General features: G+C 41.5%; 1 protein-coding gene across 4 annotated transcripts in view; it reads left to right on the top strand.

The window, feature by feature from the left end:
- Window positions 1–25,628, top strand: part of immp1l (inner mitochondrial membrane peptidase subunit 1) — a 70,041-nt gene that overhangs the window by 24,808 nt on the left and 19,605 nt on the right. For all 4 annotated transcript variants that reach the window (XM_077023160.1, XM_077023163.1, XM_077023162.1 and 1 more), the window contains exon 4: window positions 15,781–15,907. In XM_077023160.1, the coding sequence (XP_076879275.1) occupies window positions 15,781–15,907 (127 nt within the window). The remainder of the gene's footprint in view (window positions 1–15,780; window positions 15,908–25,628) is intronic.

Here is a 25,628-nt window from a genome sequence, read left to right as displayed (position 1 = left end):
CAGGTTGGCCACTCCTATACTAGATGTTATAGTTCGTTTATTTTGGTAGCGGGGTGGCTGATGAATCCCGTCATTAATGTGCAACTCATATGTAATAAAGATGTGGTCAGGAACGGCCTCGCTCTGAGGAAGTACTGCTACACTGGATATGTTAATACCAAACGATAAGACCAAGTCTAAAGTATGATTACCATTTTGCGTAGGACCCATCACTTTCAGAGTGATACCTATTGAATCACGAATTGCTTGAAAGTTTAGGCTAAAAGATAGGGGTGTGTTTAAAAAATCGATCTTTCGATTCAAATCGATCTTCATTTGAATGATTCGATATCGATGTATGAAACCTGAGATCGATCTTTAGAATTAGCCAATTTTGCCCTTATATGCGTACCGTTTTAACGTCTCGTGTTTTATCTCGCGAGATTATCCTTTTTTTTCTCGAGCACCGCCACTTGGCTGGGGTGATCAGTTAAGCATGGCTGCAGCAAGAGTAAAAAAAAATGTACCTCTGATCTACGTCTATGATTCAATGAGTTACTAGTTTGCTCTGGCGCCAACCACTGGTGAGCGATCGATCGCGATATAATACTTAATTTGTGTCAATTTTACACCGCCATCCCCTCCAGGTTCAAATCTCACTCCAAGCGATCTTGAAAAGTTGGCAACCCTGCAGATGTATGGTTACATTTTGGATTCAGAAACCATGATGGTAGGGAATAGTTGGATAAAAGCACAGCCGTGTGTAAACTGTGCAACATGGAGGTGAAATATTGTGGGAATACCACAAAGCTGAGAAATAATTTAACGCGATACCATCCTGATATTCAAAAAACGCCAGAACCCAAACAAACTCCACTAGAGAAGGCATTTGCGATTAAACTATCAAGTTCCCCCGTGCCAAAAAAAATAACCGAAGTGCTTTAATTCCACCTTATAAAGGTGTATGAACCCTGCAAACATGACTTTGTTCGTTGCGCTGAAGCGCAAAGTTACAAAATTCAAGAGGTGCATGAGCTCGTGAAGCGACAGTGCACGAGCGGAGCCACCGCGATTACGTCGTTTTCAGCGCGCGGACCCTCACGACGGTTGCGACGCATCAAGTAAAATGCTGTGAAGTTTTCTCAACAGTTGGCAATATTGTTACTGCAAAAAGGAGCTGTCTCACTCCTCAACATGTTGATCAGCTCCTTTTCTTGCAAAAAAATTTGACAATCTCCAAGATGTCAAAAAGCAGTCATGAATAAATCTTAGTTTTTGGACCTTAATGTTTACATTAAATGTTTACAAAAAAAATAACTTAATTTGCACTTTAAAAGTCTGCTTTCAATGCCTTTTCTGGTAAAGGAGCTATGTGGAAGAGTGTGCATTAATTGATATTAAAAAAAGAATACGTTCTTGACTCATGTAACTGTTGTTCACAGTATAAACACTAATATCTTAATACATTTTAATAAAGTTTGAGTGTTCCTTGTATCATTACAACATTTCACATTCAAACTACACTTTTTTATTGTAACTGAAATGTCCCTACAAGAATCGATATTGAATTGAATCGAATCGAAAATCGAATTGAATCGGGACCTTGTGAATCCGAATCGAAATGGGAAATCAGTGGTGATACCCACCCCTACTAAAAGAGTCATGTAGATTTTCAAAGTGGATGTTAAAATCACCAACTATAATAACCTTATCAGCTGATAGCACTACACGAGACAGGAAGTCAGAAAAAACTCCTACAAAACCTCTCAGTATGAACCGGGGCGGGTCCTTAAGTCTTAAAATGTCCTAAATTTAGTTTTACATATTCAAGGTCTAAAAATGTCTTAAAATGTCTGGAATTTTAGGAGGGGAGGCATTAAATAAGTGTGTTGCTCAATTTTTCTGTTTTATTTTACCGATGTATATCCCACAATAATTATCATCTCCGCCACGGCCGTATACTCCGCCTAATGGCAGTAGTACGTCACGTAACAGGTGGAAACAGCAGATGATGCTTTAGCTACCTAGCAAGCTGCTTTTCTTATTTGAGGGCTGCGGCGGGAACAACAATACAAGGCTCCGATGCAGACATGGGTAAATGTCCATTAAGTGAAGTGGCTGGAAGATGAAAATTATTGTGGCTGACTGAAACCTTCCAGTCATTCGTATGAGGCGCGATGTGAACTTGCCGAAAAACATTCAAACTTGGTACAATGGGCTGTAAATCGCTGGATTCTCATATGAAATCTGAAAAACACAAGCAATATAATAGCACTCGTAATAGTAATATGCATATTGAGTCATTCGCTGCTAACTGCAGTTTAACTGTAAGTGCCAAAAATGTAGGGCGACCAAACATCCGTATTTCCCGGGACGTATTTCACGTCCTGTCCCAGGTTTCTTTTTTTAAGTGAGGAAATGTCCTGGTTTTTAAATTACCTTCATTGGACCATTACAATTTAAATGTACAGGTACTAGGGCACTGCGCACGGTGCTGCATGTCCCGTAATCCCTGAGCCGCATCAAGCTTGGTTTATACATGACGCGTCGCGACCGGCGCGAGGTTCCGCGTGCCGACAATGACGTAATCGCAGTGGCTCCGCCCCTGCGCGAGGTGTGCTGTCACTTCGCGAGGTCATGCACCCCCCCCCCCCCCCCCCCATCAACAACTTACGGTCGACACCCCCCCACCCCCCCCCTCAACAATTTACACTCGCCCAACCCTGGTATTATTTTTTCTTGTGAGAGGTATTAAAAAGGTCTTAAAAGTCATTGAATTTGAGATTTAAAAATGTGCAGATACCCTGATAAATTACTGTATTGCTTTGTTGGTTGATAAATTTGATACAGTGAGGATGAGATTTAAACTTGAAGAGCATATTACAGCATCTGACATTGTCCCCGCTAACTCACACACCTCTTTAACATAATCTTTAGTAATCTCTGACTACCTCAACATCACATCATTGGTGCCGATGTGTACGACTATCTTGGAGTATTTATGTTTATCCTGCACCTTTAGACTAGCCGTGATGTCAGGCGCTCTAGCCCCCGGGATACACTTGACAATGGCTCCTGGTGTCTCTCCAGGGGTCGCTACATACACGTGTCTGAGCTGTGAGTCTCCTATTACCAGAGTCGACCGGTGCTCAGCCCTATGGCAATGCCGCCAAAATGTCAACCATTCGCCCCGCTGCGAGGGCTTTAATGCCGGAGCTGGGGACTTGCTAGCTACGCCAAGGAGTTTCACAACTACCCTGGTCACTTCAGCCCGAGTGATGGGCAAACCCCCGTCCAAGTCCTCCAGTTCTGCTTCCTCTGTGGAAGGTGAGATGGTGGGATTGAGAAGTTCCTTGAAGTATTCCTTCTACCTCCTAATGACATCCCCAGTTGAGGTCAGAAGATCCCCAGCCCCACTGTATAGGGGTCATTCTACAGAAATGTCCACTTTTCTGTCCCTAGACTTAACAGGGCAGTTGCATTTTAAAACCCCTCAAATTTAGGGATTTATTTAAATTTTAAGACAAAACATGATATTTGAACAATTATATCTTTTTGAACCACTCATGAGTCAGTTTTTCTTTTCAACCATTTTAGTGTTTTTCCAAGTATGCCCAAAAATGCCTGTCCTCGCTGTCATGCTGGGAAACTAAGGGCTTTTATTTTTTAATGGAAAACATATACTTGATTAACTCAACTGCAGTTATGTGTCCATAAAGGTCCAATATGTCACACAAAATATTAAAAAAATACAATATTGCAAATGTAATAAAATACATAATAAATGTGTACCTCCCCTATATTCATGTCACTGGTGTTACCGTATGACAAAAGGCTATTATTTTAATATACAAAGCCATGCTGATGACATCACAGGAAGTCATTTTTTTTCCTCTCTGAAGATTAATGAAAACAGACACATTGTAAGTTCAATGCCATTTTTCATTTTTTATCAATTTTATCATCTACCCTAAGACTTCCTTCAAAGCTTCAGTGCAAGTCACTGGTATGCCCTACTTTAATCTTTGGAAAATGAACAATAAATAATAAAAATGAATAAATGTATACATAATTCAGTGAGTAGTTCATGACTGTCAACATGTGGTTTGATTCCCTGTGGCAGCTATTTTTTGTAAAATAGGTTTGTTATGACAGTTGTCACTGGTGTTACAATCCTGATGGGTAACGGTACATGAAATCTTCAAATAAATGTACAAAAAAGGCAAAAAGCCATTTAGGTGTACCTTATGTATGTTCTTATTAGGGCTGGGTATTGATTCAAATTCCAAGAATCAATCCGATTCCGATTCTGAAGATTAAGAATCGATTTTTTTCGATTTAATCGATTCGATGCGATTCGATCCAATTCGGGGTTTAGTGTTATTAAAAATGTATTTGAGCTGTTTCCTGAGTGTGTACAGAAGCAACATGTTAAAACTAGTATTATATCGATATTAATCAGCAAATAGTTACTGGTAGTTGGTAGTTACTGATGGCTGGAAGACTGGTGAAAGGGGTCATCATAAATCTACCTTCAAGAAAGTTAATCCAGGACAATAAACAGAGGACATCTTTGAGGTGTCTATATCTGCAACAGTGGGCTCCTACTGGGACACTAACCAGTGCATTATTATTATGATTGAAATAATTAAGAATTCACCCAAAAGCTGTTGCTACCAAATGCATTTTTATTTTACTGACTAACTGAAAGTATAAAATGTAAACGTGTATTTTTCTTTAAAGTGAGAATATAAGAACAGAACTCTCACGTTACGGTCCCCAACCCCTCCGTTTTGGGCGTGTTAACGTCGTCTGCGTCTAATCGTCTACGTCGGTGTATCTCCGTGGGTGCGGGTGCATCTTGTGATAGTCCTCACCTGTGGCTCGTCTCGTAATCACGTGGGGTTGATGTGGTTTGTCTATTTAATTTGCGCTCGCGCAGCGTCCTGTGCTCGTCATTGTTTGAGTCACACATGTTCTATGTAAACGTGTTTTGTGTGCGCTGTCTGCACTTCGGTAAATGTAATAAACGTAACGATTTGGAAAGTGCAAAGGATTCTGTCTCGTCCATCGCCTTGCGCCCAACGTTACAAGAACATTTTAAACTTTTTTAAAACTGTAAAAACACTGGGTAAACGGTAGGGCTGTCCACGACCAAGGATTTTGTTGGTCGACCAGTGGTCGTCATTTACTCCGACTAATCGACCAATCGACACCCCCTTCCAAAAAAATTTTGACCGGGATACACGTTTGTGAAGTTTTACCTTTAATTCCAGGCTGCCGCATCTATGCGCACTTACCACTAATGCCGGGAGTAACCTTGTGTGACTAACAATGTTTCCTGGTTAATCTAAACACTAGTTCTATAGCCTACACAAAAATGAGTTTTCTGCTCAGTTCTTCTCCCAGTCGAAGAGTGAGAAAAAAACCGTTAGTAACCATTGGCTGACGAGCAGAATTTTACAAGCGCACAGCCGGGCGCTACAAATCTGCCCTGTCTTTACACGGGCAAATGTTTTCAGATTTTGAAATTCTGAATGTGTTACAAAAATAATCAGAAAGACAGACGGATACAAGTAGTAGCTGTTTATGCAAGATGATGCAACAAAACAAAAACATACAGCCTTAAACTAATAAAAAAAAACATTTTTCGTTTCTTTTGGAAATGTACATAACAAAAAAAAAATATGATTGCTGTAAGATTCCAAAGATAAATGTTTTAAGTAGGCCTTAATTTAAAAAAATAACAACCGGCAATCGGCGAAACGGAAACACTTGAAACACTTAGTGCTAATAAAGAAACAGACCAAGGGGCAACCCCGATAAAAACTCAATAAATATAAAATAGGCAAACATAAATAGCCCTAAACGAATAAATAGGCCCAGCCTAATTTGAAACAGTGCAGATTAACAGACCAACGAGGTATCCTTGGATAAAAAATTAAATAAAAAAAAAACTTTGTCCTCGGCTCTGAGTTTTCTCAAATTGTGAGAAAGGAAGACCAATTTGTCCACATTGTCAGGGAGAAGTGAACTCTGCATCTTGTTCACAATGAAGCCGGCCTTAGAGAAGATGCGCTCCGATGGTGTGGACGTGGATGGGATGGAGTGAATACGCATGGCTGCTCTGGCCAGCTTCGGGTAGCGCTCCTCGTTTTTTTGCCACCATGCTAGCAGTCCCGACTCAACTTTTGTTTTATCCTCCAAGTACCGTTTCATTTCACTGTTCTGTTCTTCTGTCTGCTGCTCCTCATCTGTACCCATCAGCATGGATATTTCGTCCTGCTTTTCACTCTTTTTCGTTTTCTTCTGTGGTACAGGCCCGGGTTCGTTGTCGTCCCCACTGGTGTGCTGTCCCTGGACAGGCTCTTTTGCTGGAGATAGACTCTCAGCCCAATCCAACACCGTAGTATATGCCTGGTCGCGTTTTTCTTCCTCCATGAACGATAGGCTTTTAAAGCAAGGGTCCAAGACCGCAGCTTTGGTGTATATGCTCGACTGCAGCTCCTCTTTTAGCTTCCACCTCTTGTCAATTTCCTCACTAAGTGTTTTCTTCAGTGCTGTCACGGCCGCACTGTCATCCTCGCGCAGCAACAGGTGACGTCTTTTCATGTTTATGAGCATGGGCAGCGTGGCAGAGAGAGATGCATTAACATCTTGTGAAAGCAACTCGGTAAGCGTGACCATCGGCTTCAGCACCGACACTATGTCTTCTGCTATCCTCCATTGGACCGTGGTGAGATCCAAATCGCAGTCAGATCTGTGTGTGGTAACGGGGTCGGAAAGTACAGCGGTGACCGGCCACCTCTGTTCCAGAAGGCGCTCCAACATGCAGTGAGTGGAGTTCCATCTCGTGGAGACATCCTGGATGAGTTTGTGTTCAACGACATTCTGTTGTTTTTGTTTTTCAGTGAGAGCCGCTGTAGCCTTGGCACTTTTCTTAAAATGTCCAACAAGACGTCTGGCAGCTGCTATGACACGGCAAATGGGATCTTTTTTAAGAGCCGCATTGATGCACAGCTGCAAAGTGTGCCCTGCGCAACGAACTCCTTGGACGTTACCCCAGGACGGGTTACAAGATAACTGATCGGCGCACAGCACGATGTTCGCGGCATTATCGTGTACAAGTGCGACTCTTTTTTCCGCGGGGATTCTGAACTCAGCCATTACTTCGCTGAGTCGCTCTGCTATGTTAGCAGCTGTGTGGCTCACTCCCAACTCCTTCGTTTCCAGCACGAATGAATGCAGTTGCCAGTGATCAGATATAAAATGTGCTGTGACCGTCATGTAACTCTCCATCTGGTTAGATGTCCATATATCAGTTGTAAAGCTGAGTGCTTTACAGTTTTCTATCTTGCCCTGAAGTGATTGCTTTGTTGAGCTGTATTTGCTCTTAACCGCATGCATGACTGTTTCACGTCTTGGCAGGCTGTAACCGGGCTCGAGGTATTCAATGAGATTTTTAAACCCCTCACCACTGACAATATTTACAGGTCGCATGTCCAGCGCTATAAAGTCAGCTATTTTGTCAGTTATGTCTCTCTTCCTTTTTTCAGACAGATGGGCTTTAAATACGAGCTTCTGCTGCATTAATGGTGAGGATGATGATGCGGATACCGTGGAGGTGGAGGGAGCTAGATCGCAATAAAGTGGATGCGCCTGAAGAGAGATTTAAATAATAAGTAAAACAGTGAACTGGATAATTTAGCCTTGCCAATACTAGTGACAAAACAAAATGTACTTAATTATTTATTGCATTCAAATTTCAGATCGACATAGGGTAGCTAGGCTAGTAAGCTACTTACATTTTTGAGGTGGTAAAGCATGTTCGTAGTGGACGAATGATAGGCGAATGTTTTCCTGCAAATTTGGCAAGTAACCCTCTTTGGGTCATCTTTATCCTTTACAAAATGATCCCATATTTTAGAGTTCCTTCCAGACATGGCCAGAATGTCAAGCAAATCACCAGGTAAAATCGTGTCACGTCTTCCTTAGTCGAAATTCCCAGTCCCAGAAGTCCCAGAAGCCCTTTGACCAGACGCAGCTTTTTTTTCCCCTGCGACCAATCGACCAATGGAATTTGGTCGACTAGTAAAATTTTTGGTCGACCAACGATTAATCTATTATTTTCCGTCAGCCCTAGTAAACGGTCAGTGACACGGACTAACTGTAAATAGTCACTGACACTGGATAAACTGTCCTTCTGTTTTTAGATTTCCGATTTGACTATCGTCGTTACCGGCACTGTCCGACGCCAAGTCGTTACAGTTAGTTAGACCGAGCACGCCTGGGTGAATTCAGTGACGAGGCGGGGGTAAAAGTTCACTAAAAAAATCGATCTTTGGACGTACGAATCGATAATCAGATCATCATATGCGAATCGATTCTGAATCGGAAAATCGATTTTTTTCAACACAGGCCTAGTTCTTATAGCCAAAAAATGGTATTGTCGCCACAATAGGCACCGACAACCTTGCCGGTCTGCCGCATTGACAATGGAGGCACGGAACAAAGCCCACTCGGACTCGATGTCACCGGCCTCCCTCAGGATGCAGTCAAAGCTCTGCCGAATGTGGGAGATAAAGACCTTTCTAACAGATTCCTCTGCCAGATGTTCCCAGCAAATCCTCATCATAAGTTTGGGTCTGCCAGGTCTGTCCAGCATCATCGCCCGCCATCTGATCTAACTCGCCACTAGGTGGTGATCGTTTGACAGCTCAACTCCTCTCCTTAACCAAGCGTCCAAGACACACGGCCGCAAGTCTAACAGCAAGATTACAAAATCGATCAGCGAACTGCGACCTAAGGTGTCCTGGTGCCATGTGCATTTATGGACACTTTTGCTTGAACATGATGTTCGTTATGGACAGACTGTGATGAGCACAGAAGTCCAATAACAGAACACTACTCTGGTTTAGATCAGAGAGGCCATTCCTCCCAGTCACACCCTTCCCGGTCCTACTGTCATTGCCCACGTGTGCATTGAAGTCCCCTAGCAGAACAATGGAATCCCCAAAAGGGGTACCTTCTAGTATCCCCTCCAAGGACTCCAAGAAGGCCGGGTACTCCAAACTGCTATTTTATGCATAAACACAAACAACAGTCAGAGCCCGCTCCCTGAGGGCACAGGAAAGCAACCCTCTTGTTTACTGACGAAAACCCCAACACATAGGCAGCGAGCCAGGGATCTATAAGTAAGTCCACTCCAGCCCTCCGCCTTTCACCCTGAAAACAATAAAGTCCAGTCCAGAAAACAATAAAGTCCAGTCTCTCTCTCTCTCTCTCTCAATGGTTCCAGAACCCAAACCGTGTGTTGAGGTGAGCCTATATATAGTTGGTATCTCTCAGCCTCACACACACCAGCTCAGGCTCCTTCCCAACCAGAGAGGTTACATTCCATGTCCCAAGAGCCAGCTTCAGTAACCGAGGATCGGTACGCCATGGCTCCCGCCTTCGGTCTTTGCCCAGTCCACAATGCACCGAACCCTAGTACTACCCTAGGTGGTGGGCAGACAAGTAAAAAGTATTAGAGACCCATACTTGAGTAAAAGTGTTCTTTAAAAACTTGACTTATGTGGAAGTACAGAAGTTTTCAGCATTTTTTGTACTTAAGTATTGCAAGTAGTTTATTCTAAAATGTATTACTCAAGTACTGAAAGTAAAAAGTACAAGTAGCAACTTAAAAACAGGGCTTAACGCTTCTAGGATGACCATATTTTCATTTGGGAAAACCAGGAGTATATGTTTATTTGTATAAATATGTAAATTAAGCTGAAGGTACTGGAAATGTTTTTAACTGGACCATGAAAGTGCCGTACAAGTGCATGAATTCCACCGTGTGTGAGGGTGTGTGTGTGTGTGTGTGTGTGGTTGGGGAGCGGGCTGGCTAAAGTCTACCAAGAAACAGCGCGATCTATATTCTGATTGGTTCAACCTGTTATATATATATATATATATATATATATATATATATATATATATATATATATATATATATATATATATATATATAATATACAACCGATGGATTGGCTGAATATGCTGCGGTGTGCGGCGATTAGATTATTTAAAAAATAAATTAATAATAATAATATTCAAGCGTGAGAAATTCCATGTGTGGCGTGAGAGCGTGAGTCTCATGCTCAAAGCGTGCATATGACCTGCATATGACCAAGGTCAGCACGTGATTACGCAGGTTTCCCACTGACTGTAAGTCACATTTATCTGCTCTCTGTCTTAATAATCACTTTTTTTGTGTTATGTTGGCCGGGAGATGGTTGCAGAGAGTATGTTTTCAGGCTTGCCAACGCTCACGCATTGAGCATGAGACACACGCATTTGACCGTTTTCACACGCTCTCACGGCACACTTCCGATATCTCACATCCGAAAAAAAAAATCTTGTTTATTTATCTGATCCATATCTATGATTCAATGAGTTACTAGTTCGCTCTGGCGCCAACCACCCGCGATCGATAGATTGCGATATAATACTTAATTTGTGTCCATTTTACGTTCACACCCCCCGTCAACAACTTACGTCTCCACCCCCCCCCCCCCCCAAGCCTGTTTATTAAACGCATTGTAAACTGGGGTGCCTTAAAGTTTTGCATGCATATAAAGGGTGCCACAACTGAAAAAAGGTTGAGAAACACTGGTCTAAGCTCCCTGTTGCCTCTTCAAAGACAGACCAGTCAGTAGACTCAAAGCAGCCCTGTAGCTTCTCTGTATCATCACTGGTCCACTTATTCTCTGTAGTTATTTGTACTTCTTCTCTGTAGATTGCGGAAATCCACAATCATCTCCTTCATCTTGGTTGTGTTTAGAATAAGACCATTCCTCCTACTGCAGCCCGTGAACTCGGCTATAAGATCTCTATACTCAGCTTCACTCTCCCCCTTTACACACGCCACCACTGCTGTGTCGTCTGAGTATTTCTGAATGTGACACAACTCCGATTTATATGAGAAATTAGCAGTGTACAGTGTGAAGAGAAATGGCAACAGTACTGTACCCTGAGGAGCCCCCATGTTGGTCACTACCACCTCAGAGATGTTACCTCCCAACCTGACATACTGGGGACGGCCAGTTAGGTAGTTATTGATCCATTCGATTAATGTAGGATCCACCCCATACCTCACCAGTTTCTCCCTGAGAATGAGGGGATTTATCGTATTGAAAGCACTGGTGAAGTCAAAAAAACATAAATCTAACATACCCCCCAGGCCCATCCAGGAATGATAGTTTTGTGCAGCATGTATAACACCCATCTTCTCCTGATACGCGAACTGCAACGGGTCTACGGCCTGCTGTACCTGTGTCCTAAGAACGCGGAGTACAAGCCTCTCAAGAGTCTTCATAATAACCGGTCAGGGCCACTGGTCTATAATCTTTAACCCCTACTGGTCTCCTTACCTTAGTGACCAGTACGAGACAGGACATCTTATACAGGACATGAATATGCCCAGTGCGAAGACTTCGATTAAAAACCGTTTGTAGCGGCACAGCCAACTCAGAAGCACACTCCTTGAGTAGCCTAGGTGCTACCCCACCAGGCCCAGCCGACTTCCCCGGGCGCAGCCTACGTGGTTCAGTACGCACCTCATCCACAGAGAAACTACAGGGTGTCCCAGCAGCATAGGTGGAACAGCTGCTGGGTGGGTCGGTTGTCCCAGCTGCCAAGGTGGAGCAGCCGTCTGATGGAGCTAGGCAAGGTGCAGCAGTAGTGATGGGACAGCCCCCAGGTGGAGCACAGCAGGGCACAACAGTAATGGTAGAACATCCGCCAGGTGGATCGGAGCAGAGTGCAGCAGTAGTGCTAGAGCAGCCACCAGGTGGAGCGAGGCAGGGAGCAGCAGTAATGGTGGAACATCCGCCAGGTAGAGCAGTGCAGGGAACAGCAGTCATGATGGAACTACCACCAGTCAGAGCAGAGCAGTTCACACTCGCAGAGGAGGAACAACCTCCGGATGTAGCCGCGCATGTCACAGCCGCTGCAGCGGTGGTACGACCGTCGGGTGGGGAGGGGCAAGTCCAAGATACAGAGATGGGGGGTCGATCAGATGGACTTTTCAGGGCAGAAATGGAGTCGAACCTACAGTAAAAGTAGTTAAACTCGTTGGCCCTGTCAGCATGGTCTTGTGTTTCACTCCTTTTGTCCTTATATCCCGTCATGGTCTTTATGCTCTTCCATACACCTCTAGAATCTCTATTCTGCAGCTTCCTCTGTAGACCCCTTCCATAGTCTATTTTAGCCTTCTTTAATCTCTTCTTCAGCTCAGATTGCACCCTCCTAAACCCATGTCGATCCCCTGATATAAACGCTTCCTTCTTTTTATTCAAGAGATCTTTAATGTTGCTTGTAATCCATAGTTTGTTATTTGGGAAGCAGAAAACTGTTCGCATGGGCACCACCACATCAGTACAGAAGTTCACATAGTCTGTCACACGATCCACTGCCTCATTGATATCATCCAGCGCCTGAGTCAATCAGTACACTCCAGTCGGTTGACTCAAAGCAATCCTGTAAAGTCTCACTGACCTCTGGAGTCCATTTACGAAATGAGCGCCTAATTGGAGGCAGTCTTCTCACACATGGTTCATAAAGGGGTCTGAGGTAAATCAAATTGTGATCGGATTTGCCCAAAGGTGGCATGGCCAATGCACTATAGGCATCTCGCACATTGACAAAACACAGATCCAACATACTATTGTGTCTTGTGGGACAGTCAACATACTGTGTAAAACCTCCTACATGTGGCCTTATGTCCACATGATTAAAATCTCCTGATATGATCACACAAGCATCAGGATGGGCAGACTGTATTCTCGTGACAGCTTCCTGGATGACGTCACACGCGACTGTAGCTTCAGCCCGAGGAGAGAGATTTAGAGAGATTGGCACTGTTGAAGTCCCCCAGAATGATAAGTTGTGAGTCCGCATACTTCCTTTTTACTTTCATTAACTGTTCGGAAAGCTGCTTTTGCGCTTCGCCCGTGCGCGCGCCCTGCGGGATGTAAACGCCAACCAGAATGAAAGACGAAAACTCTCTGGGAGAGTAAAACGTCCGGACGCTTAGTGTAGCACTTCGTAAGCCATAAGTTCATCATTTCTTGATCCATCCACCCTTTCTCATTCACGGCGAAGGCAACTGAGGGGGATTGGATTTTTGGCATGGTTTTTCGTTTGAAAATGACCATTGGTGGCAGTTTTGATCCATCTCCACAACATGCCAGCACCACTGTGAAGTGTGATTTCTCATGACCAGTTGTTACAATATTCACACTCTTTTGCCCTTTCTCCGCTACACTTCGGCCCATGGGAATGTCAAACGTGAGGGGGACCTCATCCATGTTAATAATATGATCCGGTGTCATGTTATGCTCAGTTACGTGATTTTCAACAAATTCACGGAAACTGTCGACCTTGGCTTGGAAGTCTGCTGGCAGTTTTTGGGACATTGTTGTCCGTGCTCTGATAGACAGGCGGTTGCGTTGCATGAAGCGGTAACACCAAGAAGGTCCTCCCGCAAAGTCTTTTATATTCATCTCCTTGGCAACTACATGGGCATGGAGACGCAACTGCACTGTTGACAAGCCTCTCCCGGCTGCACGTTGTTCAAGCACCCATGTGCAAACTCGTTCCTCTAGCTGTGGCCACCTAGCTTTTAGCCCATGATTAGCTTTTTTTAGTTTTTCTCATTGCAGTAAGAGAAACCTCCGCTTTTCGCCAGTCCCTCACAAGTTTCTCGCTCACTCCGAACTTTCTTTCTGCTGCTCGATTACCGTTTTCGGCTGCATATTTCACAACTTGCAGCTTGTAATCTGCAGAATACGATTTTCTTTTAGCTGGCATTTTTTCAGCCCTTCTCAGTTGTAATTTGTTTAATGTTTAAACTTTTTTTTATTTCTTTTTTTTTTTCCAGTGGTACAGAAGTAGCAGGTACACTAGAGCGCCCTCTTGCAGTGTGAAACTAACGAACATGTGAAATTACCATGGCCGTTTCTCAATATGCGTACCCGGACTATAAGTCGCTCCGGAATACAAGTCGCAACCCCGGCCAAACTCTGAAAAAAAAGTGCGACTTATAGTCCAGAAAATACAGTACTTAATGTCACATAATCTGTTTGAACTATTTCAGTCTGGTTTTCGCTTCCAACACAGCACCGAATCAGCCCTTATCAAGGTTACAAACGACCTTCTTCTTTCCTCTGATTCTGGCAATCTTAGTATTCTCATTCTCCTCGATTTAACTGCGGCCTTTGATACTATTAACCACTCTGTTCTTCTTTCTCGCCTAGAATTCACTACCAACATCACTAGTACTGCCCTTGCATGGCTAAGATCATATCTCACAAACCGTAAACAGTCTGTATGTATCAACAACTGCAGATCACACATTGCTCCACTGTCCCAAGGTGTACCCCAGGGTTCTGTGCTTGGTCCTCTTCTGTTTGATCTCTACATGCTCCCCTTAGGTGACATCATATGGAAACATGGTCTACATTTCCACTGCTATGCCGATGATATTCAGCTTTATATTTCCACCAAATCAGTCACCACCATAACTCTTGCCACACTGTCAAACTGCCTCACTGAAATAAAATTATTGATGGAAACCAACTTTCTCAAATTAAATAGTGATAAATCTGACATGGTCGTAATAGGTCCCAAATCCCTCACAAAAAACATACAGAACGTCTGCCTGACTATAGACAACTCTACTCTGTACCCTTCCTCACACATCGTAATCTTGGTGTAATTTTTGACAGTCATTTATCATTTGAACAGCATGTAAAGCAAGTCACTAAAACTGCTTTTTTTTCATTTAAAAAATATTGCTCGCCTTCGTCCATCACTCAATTTCTCTGCTGCTGAAACCCTGATCCATGCTTTTATTACATCACAAATTGATTATTGTAATAGCATTCTCTACGGTACACCAAACAAAATCCTAAATAAACTTCAGTACATTCAGAACTCAGCTGCACGTCTTCTCACCCAGTCACGCTCCCGTGAACACATCACACCTGTTCTTCAACAACTACCCTGGCTCCCACACAACGTATTCAATATAAAATTCTTTTACTTATAAAGCTCTCCATAATCACGCACCTCCCTACATCACTGATCTGCTCCATCACTATACTCCCTCTCGGTTGCTTCGCTCCTCTGATGCAAACCTTTTGTCCATACCATATAGGATCAAACATACCTGGGATGATGGGGGCCTTTTCAGTGACTGCACCCACTCTATGAAACTCTCTCTCCAAACACATCCGTGATTCTTCTGATCTTTCCACTTTTAAATCTCTTTTAAAAACTCACCTCTTCAGATCCGCTTTTAATTTATGATGCTACACATTTATCTTTTTCTTATTTGTTTTATCTAATACTAATTCTCTTTGTTTCTTATAATGTTGTTCTATATTGTAATGTATTGTACAGTGTCATTATGCTGCTTGTAATTTTGTACTGTAAAGCATCTTTGAGTGTCCTGAAAAGCGCTATACTAAATAAAATGTATTATTATTATTAAAATTATTAAAATACTCAATAATTCATGTAATAATCATATGCTACTCCTGTACTGTTTTTTTCTTCTCATCTCTTTTAACTATTTAAATAATTTCCTGAACTGAAAGTTGTGCATGTGGAAGTTTTGAGGTCATGTTTATGCTGTCTGTAAATCAGAAACCAAGAAATGTAAATAGCCCCGAACACTGAATACAGCATAGATTTAATGCAAAAAAATGTATTCCTGGACTGTTCAATTAATATATATTGTGCTCTGTATTACAGAGGGGACATTGTAATTGCTAAAAGCCCATTTGATCCAAAGATGAATATTTGTAAAAGGGTGATTGGACTGGAAGGAGACAAAGTGTGCATCAGTGGGCCATCAGACAGCTTTCGAACCCATACTTATGTAAGTATTACTAACTCAAACCTACAGCAGTTTGTCTCTTCTCAGAAAAAGAGTCCTAAGTGACTTAAGGTTGCTTTTATCCTATGCAATGGTTTAGCAAAATGAACCTCTTTCTGTCTTGATCCTTTTATGACAATAGAAGATGACAATTTGGAGCTTTTCTTGATCTCCAACACTTGTTTGAGAGCAGAAAATCATGGCTGAAATTGTTTAGTGTGAACTCTAGAATAGCAGTAGAAGGTTATTGGTTTTTACAGCAAACGTGTGTGTGTGTGTATATATATATATATATATATATATATATATATATATATATATATATATATATATATATATATATATTAGGGGTGTCACGATTTCGTAATTAAATCGAAATCGATCGAAATTGTCACGATCTCGAGACGATCCCTCCGTCTAAGCTACGCAAACACCCACACTACGTAAAGTAAAGCCTGGTTTAAACTAGACACGTCGCCAGGGTCCGCGCGCCGAAAATGACGTAATCACGGTGTCTCCGCCCATGCGCGCTGGGAAATCGCAAGGTCGTGCACCTCTCGAATTTTGTAACTTCGCGCGTGCCGTACTTCAGCACAATGAACCAAGTCATGTTTTCTGGGCTCATACACCTTTAGAAGGTAGAATTAAAGCACCTAATTAAGTTAAATATTTATACATATACTCGTAATGATTCAAAATAATTCACTTTTTATCACATTATTTAATGGTTGTTTATTTTCAAAACGCCCAATCTTAACGTCTTCACGTTCTCTCATGTTTCGTCCTGGAATTACAAGAGGCTTGTATTTGTTAACGTAATACAAGAGAACTGTTCAGTCAGACAGCTATTTGTTGTGAAACAAAGTGGTTACACTTTCAGACATTTTCAAGTACTTTAGCCTAAATCTCAGCACTTTTCAAACCTGGAACACAATGTAACATAAATTTTCGTCAGGTAAATGTTCCTTCCCTTGTTTGTGAGGGGTGTTTCTTTATACTACCACATATCGTTTCAGAGAACACTGCAAAGAATATAAACACCCCCGCTGTTCATGGAGGTTCGCGTGAGGTGTGCGGAGTCGCGCGCTACAGTCACTCGCAAAAGTATAATCCATAATAAATAATCCAGCCTTGACGCGGCTCAGGGATTACGTCACACACAGTGTCGTGCGGCCATTACGGTTATTTAAACAAATTTAAACATGGGTCTGTGGCGGGAGCTGAGTGCAGAGCGTTGAGGAGCGATTTCAATTGGGGGATCGTGCTCTCTGCCTGAGATTTTTTATTATTACATTTTTTTGCTGATGCTGGTCCAGCGTGGCGCGTGCCAGTGATTATGCCTCGGCGTGCCAACGGTGGCACGCGTGCCATAGGTTGCTGACCCCTGCCATAGACTAATCTAAAACTGGCATAGGCCTCTCTGCTGTAAATCGAGAATCGAATCGTGACCCTAAAATCGGAAATATAATCGAATCGAGGATTTAGAGAATCATGACACCCCTAATATATGTATATATATACACGCACGCACACACGTACAGTGTTTGAACACCCGCTGACTTGTCCCATTTAAAAATCGTGGAGGGGTCTGAAATTTTCATCTTAGGTGCATGTCCACTGTGAGAGACATAATCTAAAAAGAATTCTGGAAATCACAATGTATGATTTTTTAAATAATGTATTTGTGTCTTACTGCTGCAAATAAGTATTTGAACACCTGTGAAAATCAATGGTAATGTTTGGTGCAGTAGTCTTTGTTTGCAATTACAGAGATCAAATGTTTTCTGTAGTTTTTCACTAGGTTTGCACACACTGCAGCAGGGATTTTGGCCCATTCCTCCACACAGATCAGCCAGGTTTCTGAGAAACACGGAGTTTGAGCTCCCTCTAAAGATTTTCTATAGGGCTTACAGGGTGTCCGCGGAGTTGTAAAAAGTATTAAAAGGTAGTAAATTCAGTTGGCCAAAATAAGGCCTATCTGTGTGCTTTGGGTCATTGTCATGTTGAAAGACCCAGCCGTGACCCATCTTCAATGCTTTAACTGAGGGAAGGAGGTTGTTCCCCAAAATCTTGCAATACATGGCCCCGCTCATCCTCTCCTTGTCCTGTCGTTCTGTCCCATGTGCAAAAAACACCCCAAAGCATGATGCTTCCACCACCATGCTTCACAGTAGGGATTATGTTTTTGGGATGCTACTCATCATTCTTTGTCCTTCAATTTAAGACCAAAAAGTTCTATTTTGGTCTCATCTGACCACAGAACTTTCTCCCATGACTCCTCTGGATCATACAAATGGTCACGGGCAAACTTAAGATGGGCCTGGTGGATGTGTGCTGATTTAAGCAGGGGAACCTTCCATGCCATGCATGACTTATTGCGTCTTAGTGTATAGTAACCTTGGAAACAGTGGTGCCAGCTCTCTTCAGGTCATTGACCAGCTCCCGTGTAGTTCAGGGCACATGAAAGCTGCAGGCACGACGGATTAAATTTTTTTCAAACCAACTTGTGTTGTGCCAAATTCCGACTCGCGCATTAAGATGCTACAGATGATATTCGGGAGTTACAGTGATTATAACTTAGTTAACTGAGCACTCTAGTTTTGTCCTAACTAGATATTTAGACATAATACTGCGAAGTCATGTGGTCAGAGGTGAACTTCGGTATAGCCAGTGTGTATTTTATTTAAATAATTAACACCCTTGAGCCAGTGTGGCTTTGGACATAGATAATGCTGTGCCGTTTGCTGTGATGGATAATTAATGTATAGCTCTTATTTATGCATAGAAACGTAAATTGACAATATAATCTGTAGCGTCTTTATGCGGATAAACAAGGGGAGTCGGAATTCGGCACAACACTGGCAGAAAGCCAAATCTGTCGCACGTGAAATGCTACATGCACTGTTCAGAAACTGATCAGTTCAGTTAAATGTATTCAGTTCAGTAGATATATGCGGCTTTTAGCCCGGTGCGGCTTATACAACATTTTCAGAAAAGAAAAGACCTCCACTCCAGTCCCCATGAGAATCCGTGCGGACACTGAACTCGCAAGGTATTTGCAGGAGGAAGCCCTCGATTCGGCCATGAACCAAATGCAGATTAATCATCAGGTTTCTAGTTCTTTCCACCCAGAGTCGCAGGGTGCCTTAGAGAGATTTCACCAGACCCTTAATAAAACTCAGTGCCGAATGAAGGCTCGTTTTGATTCACGTGCGGTACAGCGCTGTTTTCAAGTGAGAGACAATGTGTTGGTTCTGTTACCACTGTCTGGTTCTGCCCTACAAGCGACATTTGTTGGACCATTTGTTATTGAGTCCTGTCTAAGCGACATGAACGCTTAAATTTTAGTGGTCCCCCACCTGTCAGTCAGCGTTTGAGGCCATAAAACGACTGTTGTGTTCTTCTCCTGTCCTTTCCGTTCCCGAGTTCACAAAACCCTTCAAACTAGAGGTTGATGCCAGCGAGACTGGTTGTGGAGCAGTGTTACAGGAAGATGCTTCGTATATCGACCATCCCATTGCGTATATCTCAGCTCAATCGCCATCAACGTCACTATAGCACTTTATATAGTGTGCTTTGTGTATCTAGTCTTGGAACATCCTGTGATTGGTTAAAAAGAACATGGAAGTGTAATTGCAGCAAATTGTCAGTGACATACTTGGTCAGGCTGTTTGCACTTTTTGCACTCTGTATTGACAGAGAAGAACTTTTTGTTTTGCACATAATATTGTCTGCACTTGAAAAAGGAGAAATATTTAATTTTATTTTAACTTTCATAAAATTTTATTTTAATTTCAAATTGTAGAGGAAAAAGTTTAATAAAAGTTCATGCTTACATCATGCATGTTAAGTTATAATAAAACATTTCAAAATCCATGTGCAACTCAGTTAAATAAAAGTTTGTTGTCCAGTCATATAATTTGTCATTTAAGTTTTCTTAAAGTCTCGTTCTCGTGAACCCAATATCGTGTCTCATCTCGTGAGCTGAGTGTATCGTCACACCTCTAAAAAATATAGATTTTTTCTTTATTCTTGGCTCAGTTATACTTTTGCAGCAACATAAACGTAATGTCAGGAGATACATTGTTACTGTTAAAAATGCATTTCCAATAAATGTATTGGAAAAACTCATTTTGCTGCTGAATGTAACTACTAAAGTAACTTGTAATCTAACATAGTTACTTTTAAAATCAAGTAATATGTAACGTAACTAAGTTACTTCTTAAAGGAGTAATCAGTAATCATCAGTGGGGAACCGTCAGGGCCCTCTACGCCCTCTCAGAGGGCCTAAAAATATTCTTAAAACATAAATATATTAGTGGTGGGACTTTAACGCGTTAATTTCGATTAATTAATTACAGGAAAGTTAACGCACTAAAAAAATTAACGCATTTTAACGCACAATACACTTTTGCATCGTGGAATGTTTCTCAGTGCACGAGTTCCAGGCGTACAGATTATATGGACGCACAATAAGATGAGCATTATGGAGATTACTGAAGAGGCTACGCTGGTGGATGGGAAATTTAAATATAAGAAACTTCCAGATGGAAGTACAAACACAAATAGTGTTATTTGCACTTTATGAAGGAAGGAGTTCGCTTATCACAGGAGCACTTCCACCCTTCGTTACCACCTCAACGCAAAACATGTTGCGGCTAGCTGGGCGTACACTGTACGATATTTTAAATCGTGTACTCAGCTCCAGCTCAAACTGTACGACTAACTCGTTGAGGAGAGTCGGCTCGTGGAGCTGCTTCAACAGTGCGATACTCTCACGAGGAGCGATTTGAATTTCAAACATGTTTGATGTTCTTGCGACGCTGCGATTTCTGATCGGGAGTTGGTCGTGAGGTGTGAATCGCTCCTCGTTTACCTGTGTAAACTATACGATGCACGACACGCGATTGAGCCGAAACGAGTGAAAAATCGGCTGAAAATGGGCCAAAAATCGCACAGTGTACGCCCAGCTTAACGCGCAGGTCAGTAATGATAACTTAGCTGCTAAATGTATTCCTAGTACGATAGGGTGACCTAAACGTCCGCATTTCACATCCTGGACAGGTGTTGTCCCGGGTTTTTTTTTAAGTGAGGAAATGTCCTGGTTTTTAAAGTACCTTCATTGGACCATTAAGACTGGATTAAACTTTCGCGAGTGACCGTAGCGCGCGACTCCGCACGCGTTTATACATGACGCGTCATATTATTTGTGTCGTTCGTTCTCTGTGGTCGAAGATAAAGGCTTACAAGAAGCGCTGCACATTGCGTCAACTGATGCAAGTTATGAACTACCGTCCAGGGGTGAGTTTCCCAAAACGTTCTTAGCACCAAGTACTTCTTAACCTCGTACGTAAGAACGAGGGAAAAAAAACAGGTTATTGTGAAAGGGAAGTAAAACAGGTTATTGTGAAGAGCGCCACAAATGTGGCTCTGACTGGGGATCACTGGACCTCTGTTAGCAACAAGAATGATCTTGGTGTGACAGCTCATATTATAGATGATGAATGGAAGATCCAGTCATTTGCTTTGAGCATGCAGAAGACCACTTCTAGGCACTATGGAGATGCCTGTGGCAGAGGCCTGGGAAATTTAAGAAAAGTATACCATCTAAAATGGTATTAAAAAACATCTTCTGATTTACTTCAATTCTTCCAATATCCTGAGCAAAACTCCCAAAATTAAACAACATTTTTGGTCAGAATTTCCAATGTTCTGAACTGTTTTCTGCACTCATATATTGGTCTGTGTAGTAGACTGGTGGAAAAATAAACAAGATGTTGAAGTTTATGATTATGTTCATTGATTCATTCATCATTCAAACTTAAATTAATATTTCTCATGTTAAATACTGAAATGCGATTAAAATGCGATTAATTTCGATTAATTAATCACAAAGCTTCCGATTAATTCGATTAATTTTTTTAATCGCGTCCCACCCCTAAAATATATATAATATAATTTATCCAATTTTATTTTATCTACTTACAGTTTGACAATCGACATCTAAACAATTACAAAAATATATGCAAATAAATTATTCACCCATGTATTCAATCTGTGTTGGAAGATGAGGGGTTAAGTGGAAGCCTGTGAGCCTGTGTCTCCCCCTATCAGGACTGTGATGCCCGCTGTTCGTTTACAGAGGGCCTGGCAGTTATAATTCAGCGCAATACCAGTTTCAAATGACAGTAAAATTGACCAATCATATCTTCTCTCTTAGTGGGCGGGCTTAACTGTATGATAATTTCCGCCCGCTGTGGCGACGCTAGCTGTCGTTAGCATCACCGCTAGCTAGTTTCGTGAACCTTATTTTGTTTGGAAACTTATTTTGCTTAAGACGTTATCTAGTACAGATATTATTGTTTATTGCGTTTTAAAAGCTGTACTGTCGTCTCAGTTTTTCTTTATTGCAGTTTATTAAGAAAGGAAAAAAAAAATTCGGGGGTTAACGGGCCCAGGTTTAAAGGTCACGGTTCGCTACTGACTATATATAAGTTTACATCAACGGTTTTCAAACCGTGAGTTAGTCTTGCTTTGCCTAATAAATGCTTTAGTAGTTTGCAGGAATTCTGCGAATGGTAACCTACTTATCAAGTCAATATCTCAAAGAAATTATCTCTCGGGTATAATCCCTCTTCGCCAGGGCTAGCTGTTACATACATTATGTATGGCTGCTTTTGCCATACTGGCATTACAAAAGAATTAAGTAGAATGCAAGTTACGTATGTAAATACTAGGTGTATGGAGGACTGTGAACTAGTTAGGCTATGTTGTAATCGCTACAGAGGATCGGGTTAGGATCGCAATTGTATATATCCAGGTGAGTTGAGATGACGAGAGAGAGAGAGCTGACCCAGTCTTGCACTTAACACTCCTTTATTCTCCAAATAGGAATTGGTGAATGTGGGTGTGTTGTACGTGTGGTTTTTCTGCAATGCAGAACAAGAATAGATAGAACATGAATGTCTACAATATACTAGACAATTATAAACGAAAGCAGTTAAACATGACTAGCACGCTATACATTTAGCCAAACCACGTGAGCCATAGACAGACTATACATCGCGGAGCAATGCTACATGGCTAGTTGTTAGCTTCCTTTAAAGACTAAAAAGACATACTTAAATGCTCATCAGTCAGAAAACTCGGTGAGATACAGATGCACAATATCAAATGGCAAATAACAGTAACAAATAACAGTACTTACATTCAATGAACGCACACGATTAATAAGTTAGAGATCGTATTACACCGTCGCCCCGATATGGTGGAAATGGCAGACTCCGTAACATATCGCTACTTCGTGGCTTTATATAAAATGCTAACTGGACATTGGTGCAGTAACACTGCCATCTAATGTCGAATATAAGAATGCAGGTGAAACTCCCACCAATAAATACAATAACTAAAGACTCAAAACAAATAAATAACAGTCTTTTGTACACTAGGGGTGTATTCAACTAAGGATTTTCATCAAATCTGAATCGTCAGCTTTTCCCTTTAGTCGACTAATAGTCGAATCGGGTTTTTTATTATTTTTTTATTTAGAGCACCTTAAACGGGATCCCGTTCTCATTCAGGACTTTTTTCCTCTTCAAAGTAAAAACCTAAAACACTCAGATAAATGAATAAACATGGTAGGTTGGCTTTATTCAGCTTTTATTTATTTACTCATTAATTTTTTAATGAAATGTTGAACATTAACCGTCAGTGCGCATTGCGCATATCGAACTGTCAGACAGGCACAGTGCAAAATGTCAAAAATATTTTAAATAAAATATACCTGCCTGAAAATATAAAAAAATTGCTACACAACAGCAAAAATGTATAAGGAAAGATTCAAGTAACGGGGTTTAAAAGCAAACATCAAAAAATGTTTATAGGCCTACTTGCCGAGACGCACCGCGACGAGACGACACGACCGAAAAAACAAAGTTTTTTCGCCTTACACGTTTTAAATGGTATGCCATGTTGGTTGTTATCGTGCGAAATGAAAGACGTTGATGACATAACTTACTTTACTTTGATTCATCTTTATCTTTTTCAAAATACTTTTGAAGTTTTTTAGTAGCCATTATAATCTCGGCAGATGCTGCGTATTGTGTTGCGTGTTCAGGTCCGCTCGTTTGGATTGTGCAACTGCAGGGTGTGATTTATTAATGTGTAGTAAGGAAGATGCCTATTGTTAATGCGCAAACATCATTTTTAAATATTTATTAACAGAAATTAGGATGATTTTATTTCAGAAAAGGCTATATATATATATTGAAAACAAGACTAGCAGCATCCTTGGGCACCGCCATGCAGTTAGAATGGTACATTCGACTATGACGTTCATAGTCGACTAGGGGGTATAGTCGGCTATAGTAGGTCACCCCTAGTAAATACATACCTTTGCGAGCGATGTAAAACTGAGATGATGGCATGGGCGGTGCTGTTATGAACACTTTATTCACAATAGCATTCATGAGGCAACGCGAGCTATAAATTAGTGGTGGCGGCTACACAGTTTGAGTGAAAACTGCTTGGGCGATCGAACAGCAACGTAATTTGCTTGAAAGCTCGGTTTGGGCATTTGAACAGCAACACAGTTTACGTGACTCCTTGGTTTGGGCCATCAAAAGTATCATTTTAATAATTTAGCATTTTGTTACGCAAAGGTACATAGCCTACCTTTTATAATGATATTTTTGTAATACATTTTGCCTATTTGTGCTTTTTGTTCTTTGTCTAACACAAAACATTATAGACATTTATTTGTAGATTTGTTATGTTCACCATAGCCTGCAATTCACTAACTTACACAACTTTTAGACATTAAAACTTGGCGTAACATTTGAGTATACAAATAAACTTGCTTTGGCTCAGTCTACGGGCTTCACTTTGGTACTTTGAGTATTGAACAAGCTTTCTGTGGATGTGGGGGTTGAAGGCTCCAGCGCAGTCTGTTGCATTAGCAAGACAAAATACGTTAACGCTTCATAGTGGGGTGTGCGGACCATTGGGTTAGTGGTGTGCCGTATGAACGTATGATAATCTAGTGACATATATGCCAACAGAATAACACACAAGGCAAGGCAAGGCAAGTTTATTTATATAGCACCTTTCATACACAATGGTCATTCAAACACAGACAAATAAGCAAACTATTACACTAACCAAGCAAACTATTACACTAACCAAATAACAAAACTGAAACAATATTTTCAGGGCTCTCAAGTTTCTAAGTTTGGTGGGAGTGAGATTTGGTTGGTCACCCATCGGCCCATTGACCCTCCAAGTGTCAACTTGAAAGAGAACAAGTTTGATTTGATCAAATTTCACGGTTTATTGTTATATAATTACAAACAAGTACAGACAAGAAGAAAAATTAATAAATAAAAATAAATAAAACAAAAACACAAATTTATCCCCACGGAACAATGGTGGATATTTTCTGTGTTTGTTCATGAGTGATGTTGAATGTTGAAAGTGTTTGTGGCAGATTTAGATGCCTTGATCACAGACACTGGGGGTTCCCATTTAAAGCAATGAGGCTCAATGCCAGCCATTTCCATCCAGAGCCAAGGCATTTCTGGTTTTGGTCTTGTTCAAGCCCACCATGGAAAAAACCCTTTCTGCATCGGCATTTGAGTGTGGGAGAGTTAAAACCAATTTGGCGATTGCACAGTCTGGGAAATCTGTTCATTCCAGTCACCTTTGGAAAAAAACAAGGAACCCTAAT

Source organism: Brachyhypopomus gauderio, chromosome 12, assembly GCF_052324685.1.
Source record: "Brachyhypopomus gauderio isolate BG-103 chromosome 12, BGAUD_0.2, whole genome shotgun sequence".
In the NCBI taxonomy this organism is placed as follows: domain Eukaryota; kingdom Metazoa; phylum Chordata; class Actinopteri; order Gymnotiformes; family Hypopomidae; genus Brachyhypopomus; species Brachyhypopomus gauderio.
The sequence above is the reverse complement of the archived record's forward strand: the minus strand, read 5'-3'. Positions and strand labels throughout refer to the sequence as shown.